This window comes from Macadamia integrifolia, chromosome 2 (genome assembly GCF_013358625.1).
Source record: "Macadamia integrifolia cultivar HAES 741 chromosome 2, SCU_Mint_v3, whole genome shotgun sequence".
Lineage (NCBI taxonomy): Eukaryota > Viridiplantae > Streptophyta > Magnoliopsida > Proteales > Proteaceae > Macadamia > Macadamia integrifolia.
The window spans coordinates 7,355,447-7,368,180 of record NC_056558.1 but is presented as its reverse complement, the minus strand read 5'-3'; the positions used below and the strand labels follow the sequence as shown (position 1 = coordinate 7,368,180).

General features: G+C 37.4%; 2 protein-coding genes across 2 annotated transcripts; one reads left to right on the top strand and one right to left on the bottom strand.

Moving 5' to 3' along the window:
- The first annotated feature begins 3,991 nt into the window (after nucleotides 1-3,991).
- Nucleotides 3,992-6,570, top strand: LOC122072179 (non-specific lipid transfer protein GPI-anchored 11-like). Its single transcript, XM_042636751.1, has 3 exons — nucleotides 3,992-4,525; nucleotides 4,643-4,672; nucleotides 6,199-6,570. The coding sequence occupies exons 1-3, from the start codon at nucleotides 4,189-4,191 to the stop codon at nucleotides 6,351-6,353; spliced, it is 522 nt and encodes a 173-aa protein (XP_042492685.1). The 5' UTR covers nucleotides 3,992-4,188; the 3' UTR covers nucleotides 6,354-6,570.
- A 4,572-nt stretch (nucleotides 6,571-11,142) lies between these two features.
- Nucleotides 11,143-12,696, bottom strand: LOC122071979 (AUGMIN subunit 7-like). The gene is made up of 2 exons (XM_042636476.1): nucleotides 12,223-12,696; nucleotides 11,143-11,536 (listed from the first exon to the last, which is right to left on the bottom strand). Exons 1-2 carry the CDS (start codon nucleotides 12,298-12,300, stop codon nucleotides 11,342-11,344), a joined length of 273 nt encoding a protein of 90 aa, XP_042492410.1. The 5' UTR covers nucleotides 12,301-12,696; the 3' UTR covers nucleotides 11,143-11,341.
- Between the last annotated feature and the right edge of the window lie 38 nt (nucleotides 12,697-12,734).

Below are 12,734 nucleotides of genomic sequence, written 5' to 3'. Positions count from 1 at the left end.
AAAAATGGGTAATCTTTTTAAAAAAAGGATCTACAAATGATAGGTTATGTGGACAAAAGTAAAGAAGAACAACAGTGACACGCTTCAAAAGGGAAGACATTTGCATCAACCATATGCAAGCACGCAGGCATCTAAGAGCAGGAGAGAGAGAGAAATGATTGAAACCCCTAAGGTTCACACTCTATAATGCTTCTTTTTTTTCTTTTTTTTTTTGGGAGGGGGGTTGGGGGTGGGGGTGTGGAGTGGGGGACCATATGACCATATCCAAGAAGCAAAAGACTATCAAGAAAGGATTTGGAAAGCTTATCATTTCAAAAGATGATGGTTCCATGTCCTATTAAGTTCTCTAAGAAGTAAATGAAGAACTGAGGATGTTTGTGACTTGTGATACTCCTCCTAAAAGCTATCAAGAACTCCATTGATGAGTTGTGGTTGGTGGATCATGATGTGGAGCCTATTAGTGTAGAATTTGGGTTTCCATTTAAATTTGAACTTTCAAAGTGGAAACCCCATAAGAGCATATTTGATATTTGAGACCACAGAAGAATCCCAACTACCCCAGTTCCTAATTTCATCATTACTGATTGTGTTATGCTTTCTAGCTTTTTTCTGATCTCATGCTTTTGTCAAGCATCTTAAACAAACAATGCTAATGGGTTTACCTTTATTATTGATGTTGGATTTGATCCAAGCTAAAGATGAGGTATACTTATGACACGGACACATTTGGTAATCCCAACTTTCTAAAATACCAATGAATCCTTCCCAACCATGGTTTTGAGTCCTATAGTGCCTAATATCTATGTCGATAACATATTAGTATTGGATGGATACAAACACTAATGCTTCTAATCTTGTCCCCATTTAAAACAAAAAACAGTCTCAATTCTGAATAGGTCCAAGTCAGGACTGGTAATCGCATCGGCTTGTAGAAGAAGCCAGCGCTTGGAGTTCTTAGGATCAACTCTAGCCACATGCAAGTGACTCCAGCCACATGCGGGTGTGTCCCCCCTGCTTCCCCGAAGAAGTAGGTTGGCGATTGGCCCATACAGGATCCTAGAAAAAGCCCCTTACTCCTGAACATGATCATATGAAAAGACCACATACCATTGTGTGGATACGTATGTACGCTGTCACATTGGCCAAAGCGCTGGCCCCTGCGCAACCTGGCAGCAGACCTCCATCCTTATGGTCAGGGGTCTGATGTTTTTGGTCAATGAAAAAGCAGAAACTGCGGTCCGTTTGTCATGGGCCTTTATGGGCATGACCGGCCGAAAGTATTGGCCCACATCATTGCATCTCTTTATGAGAATGGGCCCCATTTGAAGGGATGGAAGGAAGCGTGTAGAGTTCACTAGAAAATAGATGGGGAAAGAAGACAACTATTGGGGTAGTAGGTGATAGCCCTAGTACATAAGAGGCTCATGGGATCATAGTTTTATGTAGGGGTGTCAATTCCTAAATCGAACCGGTAAAATCGGTCGGACCAAACTGATAACAACACGGATCGAACCAAATTGAAGCCTTATTGGTTCGATTCGGTTTGGAGTATTGCAACCCCAAAACCAAACCGAACCTCATCGGAAACCGGATGAACCCGAAATCAAACCGAAATCGACTCAAAACCCAGACCGAAACTGAAACCAAACCGGTAAGAAACCGAAAAACTCTAAAATTCATTAAAAAAAATCAAAATTTGCATAGTTTTGTATACATTTGTATGGAAAGTCGAATCCAAACTGGACCAAAAACCAAAACCAACCCGGTTACAAATTAATTTAAGAAACTGAAGACAAATCGAAATCAAACCGCACCGAAACCGAAACCGAAACCGAAACCAAACTGAAACTGGAATTTTCTTATTGGTTCGGTTTCGGTTTCAGCTTTCCTATACCGAAATCGACTCAACCCGGACCAAAACCGAGCCAGACCGACCGATTGACACCCCTAGTTTTATGGTACAAAATTGATTTTTTTTTTTTTTTTAAATCTATTATCCTATTAAGGGTCGTTGGCCAATTGTCATTTTATTAGGTGATCAATGACCACCTATTTTTATATATATATTCATCCACTTAAACATGCATACAATAGGATTCGATTTCACAACTTTCACCCATGAGCATTAATTCTTCAAATCGAAGTTATCACCACTAGATTAAGGTAATGTTATTATAATAGTAAAAAACTGATAATACCCCTTAACTGTTTCACATACCTTTTGAACGACACACCATCCGAAGCCTTTGATCAAGAGTTTCTCCCATTACCGATGGTGAAGGTAAACTGCCTCCACTCTAGAACTATTTTTAGTAAAATTTTCATTTACAACTCACAAGTGAACCAAACAAACAGTCCTATCTATATGGTTGGAAGCTACTTAAGAACACTTTATTTAATGTGAATTCAAAAGGTCGCACTTCAGGTCAAGATATTCATTAAATGGATTATGAAGACAGCTATAAAATGGCCTGTCCCTTTCAGATTCTCTCTCTTCCCCTGTTCTCTTTTTCCCATACAAGAAAAGAGATTGAGAAAAAAAAGGAAAGACATTAGCCTCAATGTTAAGCCATCCTTTACACGCCAACATATCAAAAGCTATAAGAATAAAAAAAGTACCACCTTTCCATCTTCCTATTTCAAAAACTGAAAGTTATTGGAATAATGATGGTATCACAATCCTCAATTCTAAATATTTATTAAAAAAACTCAAAATAATCAATTTTCCTCTTTCAAATGAAACAAGAAAAATAAAAAATAATAATGATTTACCACTATCATCGATTATAGCTGAGTAGCCGTTAGCTTTCTTTTTCAGTTTCTCAAAATCATAAGATAAAACATAGAACGATTTTCCTTCCATTTAGATATTGTAGAGTATGTGCTCTTCCGAAGTCATAGGTTAGACTCCAATGTCTTCACCTTGTGTCACATATATATATATATATATATATATTTATTTATTTATTTATTTGGTAGATAGGGAGGGAAATAGGTAACAGCCAAGAAGTTCGAATTTGAGATCTCCTCGAGACCATGAGTTTTTTGCACACTACAGTTCACCAACTACACTAGGCAGTTGTTGTTTTTTCACCTTGTGTCTTCTTAAGGCACCTCTCCTACCTTTCTACTCACTTCCCATCACCCCCTAGTCAATTTTTTTTTTTTTTTTTTTGTTAATAGAGTTGATTCAGAATCATTAGTGAAAATCAGCAAAACACCTCTAAACCCTAATTTTCATATAAGATCCATCCTGATTGAATCTAATCCGATTTTTCAAACCCTATCTTTAGTCCCTTTTAGGCTACTTGAAATAGATAAAGTCCCATGGAGACTAGATTAGGTTCACGTATGAGAAAAATCTCATATGTCATTGATCCATAGATTTGGAGTTCACTTTCTTTCTTTTCATTTAATAGATTCAAAATCCACGGATCAATGATGTACGGGATTGTTCTTATATGTGAACTTGATCCAAATTCAAGTCCCATGGATACTCTTAAATAGACACAAAATAAAAATTGCGAAAAAGAACCTTGTTGGCCTTGTGTAGACAACATTAACATTTTTACAGACCGGGCAAGATGCTACATGATCTTTTTGAGCCTACCTGTGTCTAGACATAAGTAATCAAGCAAGGTTTTTGCAAAAAAAAAAATTAAATTGTCTGTGAAAGCGTAGGGTACCCTAGCGCTCAGAGAACCCCTTGCCCTAAATGTAATTTTAGTTAGGGTAATAATAACGGTCAATATTGTGAAAAATTTTCAATGGTTAGTAATTACCTTTTTTTTTTTTGGTAAAAATTGGTCAGTTTTACTGTGGTTGTCAAAATCTCATCAAACAGACCTCAGACCCAGAGGCTGTACACCAAGTAATAAATCGACACGTGTAGCCCAACGGCGAGGGCGTTAAAGAAATGTCCAATTGGGATTCTCACTCTCTGCTCCGGTTCCAGTGTTGTTTATATACTTAAGGCAACACCACCATCTTTTAAACTTCTTATGAGTTAAGACTTAAGACAGAGAGAGAGAGAGCCTTCTTCATTTCTCCTTCCATAACCTTCCCCAGTCTGCACATCATCTCCCTTTACCCCTCTCTCTCTCTTCCTCTTGCTCTGCTCCGTCTTTGGACCCTTTTTTGAACTCTATTTCTTCTTTCTTTCTAATTTTCCTTTTGATATCTCTAACAATGGCGAAAGCGTGGTTCTTTTTTGGTGTTTTGGTGATGTGTGCCGTTGCGGCCGTGGACTCTAAACATGCACATGCACCGGCACCGGCCGTCGACTGTTCCAGTTTGATTGTGAATATGGCGGATTGTTTGTCTTTTGTGAGCAATGGAAGCAAAGAGAAGAAGCCACAGAGTACTTGTTGTTCTGGGTTAAAGACGGTTTTGAAGACTGACGCTGAGTGCCTTTGTGAAGCTTTTAAGAGCAGTGCTCAGTACGGTGTTGAGATCAACATGACAAAGGCTCTCACTCTTCCTTCTGCATGTCGAGTTTCTACACCCCCTGTCAGCAATTGTGGCTGTGGGTGCTTTTGATCTCTTTACCCTTTCTTCTTCTGTTTTTGTTCTCCCCCCTTTCATCTTTTTATTCTTTTTTTGAGGCTTAACAAAATGTTGTTTGGTTTTTCTCTTACTGTAGTGTCCCTTGCTGCTCCTGGCGCTGCTCCTGGTATGATTCACTCTCTTTGTTACCTTTTTTTTTTCCATCAGAAATGGGTTGAAGCATTAAATCCAAGTGTTTGATATATATTCTCTGTTTGTGCTATTTTATGTTTATGCTTTCCTTGATCTTGATTTATGGGGCTTTGATTGGGTTGGTAGAACTTTAAAAGTGGAAGATCGGAATTGCAGACGATTTTTTTTCCGGAAGATTGTTTTATTCTGAAACAGAGATTCAGAGAAATATAGTAGAATCCCTATCTAACTTATTCTATTTCTTATTCTTACTGTACATATTTCTTGTAATGCCTTTGATTTATACTTGCTCTGCCATCACCGCCTTTTAGGCTTCTTTTTCCCATTTATTTATTATTAACGTTGTTCTTAGTTCTTACTGCTCTTTGTAGATTTTTATAGAGGGTTGGCATTAGAGTATCTTAATTCTTGGTCTATCCTGAAAGCTTGTTTACCTTTCTGTTTCTCTGTCTCCCTCAGTCGTCTTTCAAGCCATTTAGACTAAGTACAGGAGACACCGTTCTTCCTTGATTCCATATTGTTTGGTCCTTATTTGGGTCAAATGTTGAAAAAATAGTCTGCTTTTAAAATATATAGAAGGAATTGTAGTTTAAAATATATAGGACTGTAGACCTTGATGTTTAATGGTAATCTTAAAATTGTCTAGAAAATTTATAATAGTGCTATTTTATGTTTATTCTTTCCTTGATCTTGATTTATGGGGCTTTGATTGGGTTGGTAGAACTTTAAAAGTGGAAGATTGTTTTATTCTGAAACAGAGATTCAGAGAAATATAGTAGAATCCCTATCTAACTTGTTCTATTTCTTATTCTTACTGTACATATTTCTTGTAATGCCTTTGATTTATAATTTCTCTGCCATCACCGCCTTTTAGGCTTCCCTTTCCCATTTATTTATTATTAACGTTGTTCTTAATTCTTACTGCTCTTTGTAGATTATTATAGAGGGTTGGCATTAGAGTATCTTAATTCTTGGTCTATCCTGAAAGCTTGTTTACCTTTCTGTTTCTCTGTCTCCCTCAGTCCTCTTTCAAGCCATGTAGACTGAGTACAGGAGACACCGGTCTTACTTGATTCCATATTGTTTGGTCCTTATTTGGGTCAAATGTTGAAAAAATAGTCTGCTTTTAAAATATTTAAAAGGAATTGTAGTTTAAAATATATAGAAGGACTGTAGACCTTGATGTTTAATGGTAATCTTAAAATTGTCTAGAAAATTTATAATATTTGGACAAACGATTCAGTAAGGGAGGTGGGATACGGGCTGGTTTTGCATCATGGAGTAACGAAATTACTCTAGTGGGGATCTTCTCTCCCCCCCCCCCTTTTTTTTTCTTCCTTTGAGCACATCTTTTTCTGTTCTTATTTTCCCCTGAATTTCTTTTTGACTGGATTTCTCAATCCATCTTAAAAATTGAAGACTGGTTTTGCATCATGGAGTAAATACAGTTTTTCAATAGATAAAAAATTCTAATGACCTTTTATTGCTTTGGTGTTGCAGCTCAATCGCCATATCTGTCTCCCCAGTCTTCACCCTTTGGAGGACTCCTGGTTGGGTCTCCAGCTCCAGCTCCTGCAGTTTCTACTGCCTCCACTATGTCAATTCCATTTATGTTTCTCTTTAGTGTAGTTGTTGCTTCATGGTCTTTTTTCTGAGACTAGGTCTTTCTTTTAAGCTCTGATGAAGGAGAGGGGGGATTTATTCGGCGATTTGTGTTTATACTGTTATTGGGTTCTCTCTAGTCTCTATGTTTAGGTTGTGAAGGGACCCAATTAGAGATGGTAATAGTTGTTGGCTCTTTCTCTTTTCAGATAGATTTACCTGTTTGACATGCCTCTTGGACCTTTAGTAATACTATTGTGTTTATGTTTATATGTGGTGCTTTTGATTATGAATGCTCTTGTATGGTTCCATGGAGTTGCATTTGCCTTGTTTATGTATGAGCTGCAGTGCATTGTTCATTGAAGGATCGTGGTTCTTTATCCTCTATATCACCCTATTTCAGTCTAAATTGGTCATATGTTACATTATAGAGCTCCAATAAGTCATATATTTTCCTTTTATTTCCTTCCAATGTATGAGGGTCAACAAAATTTTCAACCTTTATCATGAGATAGTGACTTCCATTTGAGCTTAAACTTTCAGACTACTGAGGGTGGTGCCTGTGGCTGTGGGTACCATTTGGGCCCCACCTAATAAGCCAAGTGTCAATTCAGAGGGATGCAGTGTTTATGTGATACAGAAAATTTGGGTTGTTCTGTTTGATACAGAAAATTTGGTTTTTTCTGTCCAAAAAAATGAAGGGAAGTTATTGTCGTGTCCTATAGGGAGTGAATACTGTCCTCTGCTCTGTTCCCTGGAGTTTTGTGGTTTTGATTGGTTTGGACTTGTTTTAGCATTGCATTGCCCATTAGAGGGCACAATGGATTTTTTGTGGGTGTCTACAACCCCCACCCGCCCATGCACACACAAAAGAGAATTTGAGGACCAGTGGACTTCTCATGTTTCTGAGACTGTCCTTTCATAAACTAGGCCCTTTTTTTTTCTTTCTTGTAAATATTGAGGTTGCGTTTGGTATGCATTCTATGTTTATATTGAATTATTGGTTCCAAGAAGTCGTATCGTATGCACTCTTAGTCTTCCACCTACGATCTTAAACATTTGGACCCATTATTTATATAATGTTCATCTTTTCAATCTCAACATTTTTGGATATCCTGAATGCCCCACCTTGGAAAGATCTCAACTCTAAATCTTGGATAAAAGAATGGACTATGCAGCTACTTTAAAACATTTTGAATCATATAGTGCACTTTGTGAAATTAAGGCTTTGTTTGGTATAATTTCTTGTAATGCATTATTGACCTAAATAGATTCATATCCTCCAATGGAATGTGGGGCAACCAGATCAAATGGGAAATCAATATATTTGGACCTTTTTTTATTTAACTCTCATAGCTAACAGTAATTTTGGATGTTAAAATTGAGTAAAGGAATAATTCTAATGAAGCATGGAATCTCATTGCTAACCATCCTTAAGAAGTAAACCCTAATACTGCTACCCAAACATAGCCGCAAAAAGACTTGAGAAGAGGATTTGGGAACCACTCATTCGATGTGTCTAGTTTTCATTTATTTAGTTCACAGTATCAGTTGCTATACATATCGTCTGTATTGGATCAGTACAAAATCGAAAACTATTTTTTTCATTAAAGAAAAAAGAAAAAAGAAGTTCCATATCCGTATATTGCATCAGTATTGTCAAGGCCAAGGCTGATACGAATCGGCTAATACTGCTGATCTGATATCGGTTCTTAAAACCGTAGAAGAGTTGAAGCCATCAACTTTCTCACATCCAGTGTCGGATTAAAATTTTCGCATTCTTAGCCTTGAAGGGCACTGACTGCATCACTTTTTTGCCATGAAAGAGTACTCACTGCATCAGTTTTTAAGATTGACACTATTTATCACATTTAAGATTTTAAAAATCTATACCCGATACCGAGTTTTTAAACCTTGATGAACAATCTTCAAGCTAGGCTTTTAGGGGTCATCGAAAAAAAAAAAAAAAAAAGGTTAGGGTTGGAGAGAAGAAGCATAATTAGTTAGTAAAATTATTAGATCATTGAATTGTTTGGTCCAAGTAGCTGAAACCTAAAGGTAGAGGCGAATGAAGTATTTTTGGAAAACCTGGAACTGGGTTCACCACAAGATACCATTACAATGGTGCTGTTGGTGAGCTTACCGACCTTTCACACAAAAGGACAGCCCCATAGAGCTGATGCGTGACTGGCTAATTAGTCACCGTTAAATACAAGAAAAAATTGAGAACGGATCAGGTTCATGTATGAGAATACACGAGAACGATCCTAATACATGAGAATGATCCTGATTCGTGAATATAAAATCAATTTTCTCTTTTTTCATTTAATGGATTCTATATTCACGGATCAAGAGTGTACGTTCGTATGTGAACCCGTTCACGAAAAGACTTACATGTACTTATACAATAGATACGATCAAATAAAAAAGAAAAAGTAAAAACTCAAAATTATATTTGTATGCAACATAAGATTGATCCATAACCTGTAGATGATGAAAATGACAGAGGGCATTGCTATTTACGATAGCTTGAGCATCTTTTAAGTGATAAAAATAAGGGTAATTTATAATGCTACTTTATAGAGAATGTTATTATTGGAGACACACCCTATTAAATTATACTCAAGACTCTTCACTGCCATCCCTACCTCCATACCAAAAGCGTTCGATCTTCGCTGGTAAACAGCTCGGGGATGGCTGTACCCTCGCCGACTACAACATCTCAAAGGAGTCCACTCTCCCCTTGGTGCTTCGGTTGAGAGGTGGCATGCAAATCTTCGTGAAGACCCTTACCAGCAAGACCATAACCATGGCGGTTGAGAGCTCGGACACCATTGATAATGTGAAAGCCAAGATCCAGGACGCCCTAGAGTAATAATATTTTGATTGTGATATAATCCCTGATTCAGAAGCTCAATTTGGATCATGAGAATCCAGACAACTAAAAGTTTTGTTGATTTGTTTCAATTCTCAGGTCTGGTGAGAATGAGATTTCCACTTGGGAAGTCCAGAGTTCGATTTCTGAATAGAAATTGTATAACACGTCTGTGTCTAAACTAGGGCAGGATCAGTTGAAATGAGCCAAGTAAGCTTTACCATTCACTAGAAGGATTAATGGGCTCTATTGTATACTCTGAAATTGAAGATGATACGCTTAGTTACGGTTACAACAGGGCAGTACTTCCCCACTTCTGCAATTATTGGGGAGGCCATTGCCATTGAGCTTGGCTCTTCAGATTGCCTGCAGCTATGATGCACGGCCACCGGTTTTTTTTTCCCCCCTCTTTTGACATCGCCGGATATCGGCAAACTTTCAGGTTGTAGCGCATTTTTCCCATTGCAAATAGTAATAGATATTTCTCTTCCTTAGTGAAAAAAGGACAAGAGGGGTTAGGGTTGAGACTTGAGAGGAGAAGGGATGTAGGATTGGGGAAGAAGGGTTTGATGGTTATATTAGGTACTTCACCTATAATGTACCTAATATACACAGTAACTAAAATGGAGAAGAAGGCATTTTGATATTTAAAAAAAAATATACAGTAGCTAACATCAGCATATAAAGTATATTCCATAACAGCAAGTTAGCAATGACATCAAAGGGTTTGAATATAATTTGGTATTATATAGGAGGTAAATCACCCTAAACATAATGGTGACAATAAAGTGGAAAAATTCTGATTTCCATAAAATCAGATGCCTTAAGCGTATGTTTTCATTGGTTGAGGCTCTGATATCATTTTTTTGCCCTCATAATATGGAGTTTTTTTTTTTGGTAAAAATGATGAGTATTATGATACATATCAGTTTTGTTGGAGATCGATATTTTTACGATACTTTTTTTTTTGTTAACCAAAGTGTCCGGGCCAGCTTACGTGCACCTCGACGAATCTTCGGGGAGACTAGCATAGCAACCCACCGTCATGATCTCCACTTAAATCGCAGATGCTGGAGAATCGAACCTAAGACCGTGCGCCTAATCCACACAATCTCTAGTTCGCCCTAACCATCTAGACAACCCACGGGTGGGTATAGAATAAATAAAAAAACACACACACACACACTCACACAATGCGTACGACAGGGTTCGATCCCACGACCTCCTCCCCTGGGTGCCGGCTCCACAAGCCGAAACTACCACCACAAGGCTATCCTAATGTTCGTTATATTTTTACGATACTGATACAAATTGATGGTGTCATATCTATTAAGGGTAAAATGGTTAAAAACTGATTTATTAGCTAAATTTTAGGGCAAAGTTATTCAATCGATCGCTCTGTATTGACATCAGTAAACAGATCGGATTTAAATCCATGATGTGTGCCTAAGATTTTCTTTATCAAATGGGTCTTTCTTCAGTGAATTTTGCACGTGATTAAATGAATGGGATTTCTAATTAATCATGGTATTTTGTGATGGATACATTATGTATGTTTAAGCCCCTTCCCCTCTGTATGTTCCTCTTTGAGTTTTTCTAATTAAATCTTAGAAGCTACAAATACCTCTCCATTTTTACCTTCAGAACTAATCCTTCCACACAAATCTGACTTCTACACAGAAAAAATATATCTCGACTTATTTCAGATAAATTTTACCTATACTTCCCCGATCAAAGGACCAAAAGTGGTTGGGAACAATGCGAAAAAAAAAAAAAATTGGTGAAAAAACCCTACCAATGTGCGGGCAATGAAAGCATGGGTGGGAGGTAGGATGGTCATTTCACACCCAGTTGTGTATGGATATTAATTTCCTGTGCGAGACCAGCAGAGTTCTTTTTACCTAAAAATATATATCAATGACTTCAGGTCAACAAGTAAAATGGCTTTAAACAGTTTTCCTGGAAAATATGAAATGCTTGGCCGAATCAATTTAGTTGGGAAAAGGATTAGTGAAGTTTGAGTACACTTCTCCAATTAAACCAGTAATTAATGCTCATTCCAATCATAGCCAAAGATAATAAAACAGAACATTCCATTTACAAACATGCCCTGAATAGAAGCTAGACTGTACACACACACACCCACATTCTGAGGACATCTTCATATTATTGTGCCTCTTCACCCCGTTCTCGAGCAACAGAAGCAGAAAGGATCCCAAGATCACGATTCAAAAATGTCAATGCTGACTCACACTCGGCAATTATTCTTGTGACAGAAGAGTGTTCATCTGGTGCTGATTCAGCCGACCCAACAGCAACAGCAGCATGTGAATCTTTGAGATTCCTCAAGTTCCAGAGAAACTGTCATTAGATCCAGAACCACAGTTACACTTGGTTCATGAGAATTGTTGGGATGCATGGCCCCAAAGGCAAATATAAAGTCAAAGAAAATGCCCGATGAGAACATGAGCTGATGAGTTTACACACCTCCTAGAAGACCAGAAACCAAAGAATTTGAAGCGGGGAAAAAGGATAGAAAATAATTCAACCACAAAGAATTAAGCGAAAAAAGCATGCATATGCATTAGGGTTCATGACTGACATTTTCTCACCATAAACATTGGAAACAAGGAAACATTTACACGAGCTTTATGGTTTTCAAGAGATGAGACCCAAAACACATTCATGAAGCGCAGTTCTGCAGACTTACTGATAAGTTGACACTTCAGAAATTGAAGGTTAACATCAGACGAAAGCTCATAAAGAGGGTGTGCTGAAAATTTTGAGAATGGCTTCCTTTCGGAAAAGATGAGTTGTTTGGCAGCCATTTCCACATGAACAATGTTCATTAATAAACAATGAATCATCACCATCAAAACCATCAAGATTGAGAAAACCAGGTTTATTGCAGTGTTAATTAATCAAGAACTACCATGCTCAAGATTGGAAAAAGAAATACTAATAAATCTGATCCATTCATGTTCAGGGTGGAAAATGATTTTCCATCAGAAGTAAATGAATAAATTGAAGGTTATTGACAAAGGTACCTTCAAAAGCGTTTTATAAGCCTCCAACAAGCGATTGGCAGCTGGCCCAAAGCCATGCAACTGTGGTACTTCCATCATATGGGTCCATGGACGAATTTCCTACAGATACAAGACATTCATATAGACATGAATTATCAAAATTCCAAATACTTCCAGGGCATCAATAAGAAATTTAAAACAAAAAAATCTCAACAGCATTTAAGGAAATTTTTCTGTAGAAAGAAGTTTCAACTGTGACAAAGCATCCCACTGGACTCCCAGCATAAAATTCAGGTAAGAAATACAAATTCTGTACTTCACAAACATAATTTCATCATTTAAAACTATTGCATTTTTAAATTGGTTGTGGTTATTTGACCCGAATCATATCAAGGGATCTGCTCGTGCGCCCATTGTAGCAAAGAATACTCAAATAGGGAAAGCAATGAAATCTCCATCTTAAAATTGGATTTATTCATCTCATACTGTGTGCAGAATAGCCATTGGAAAAGTACAGAAATCCATCATCACCT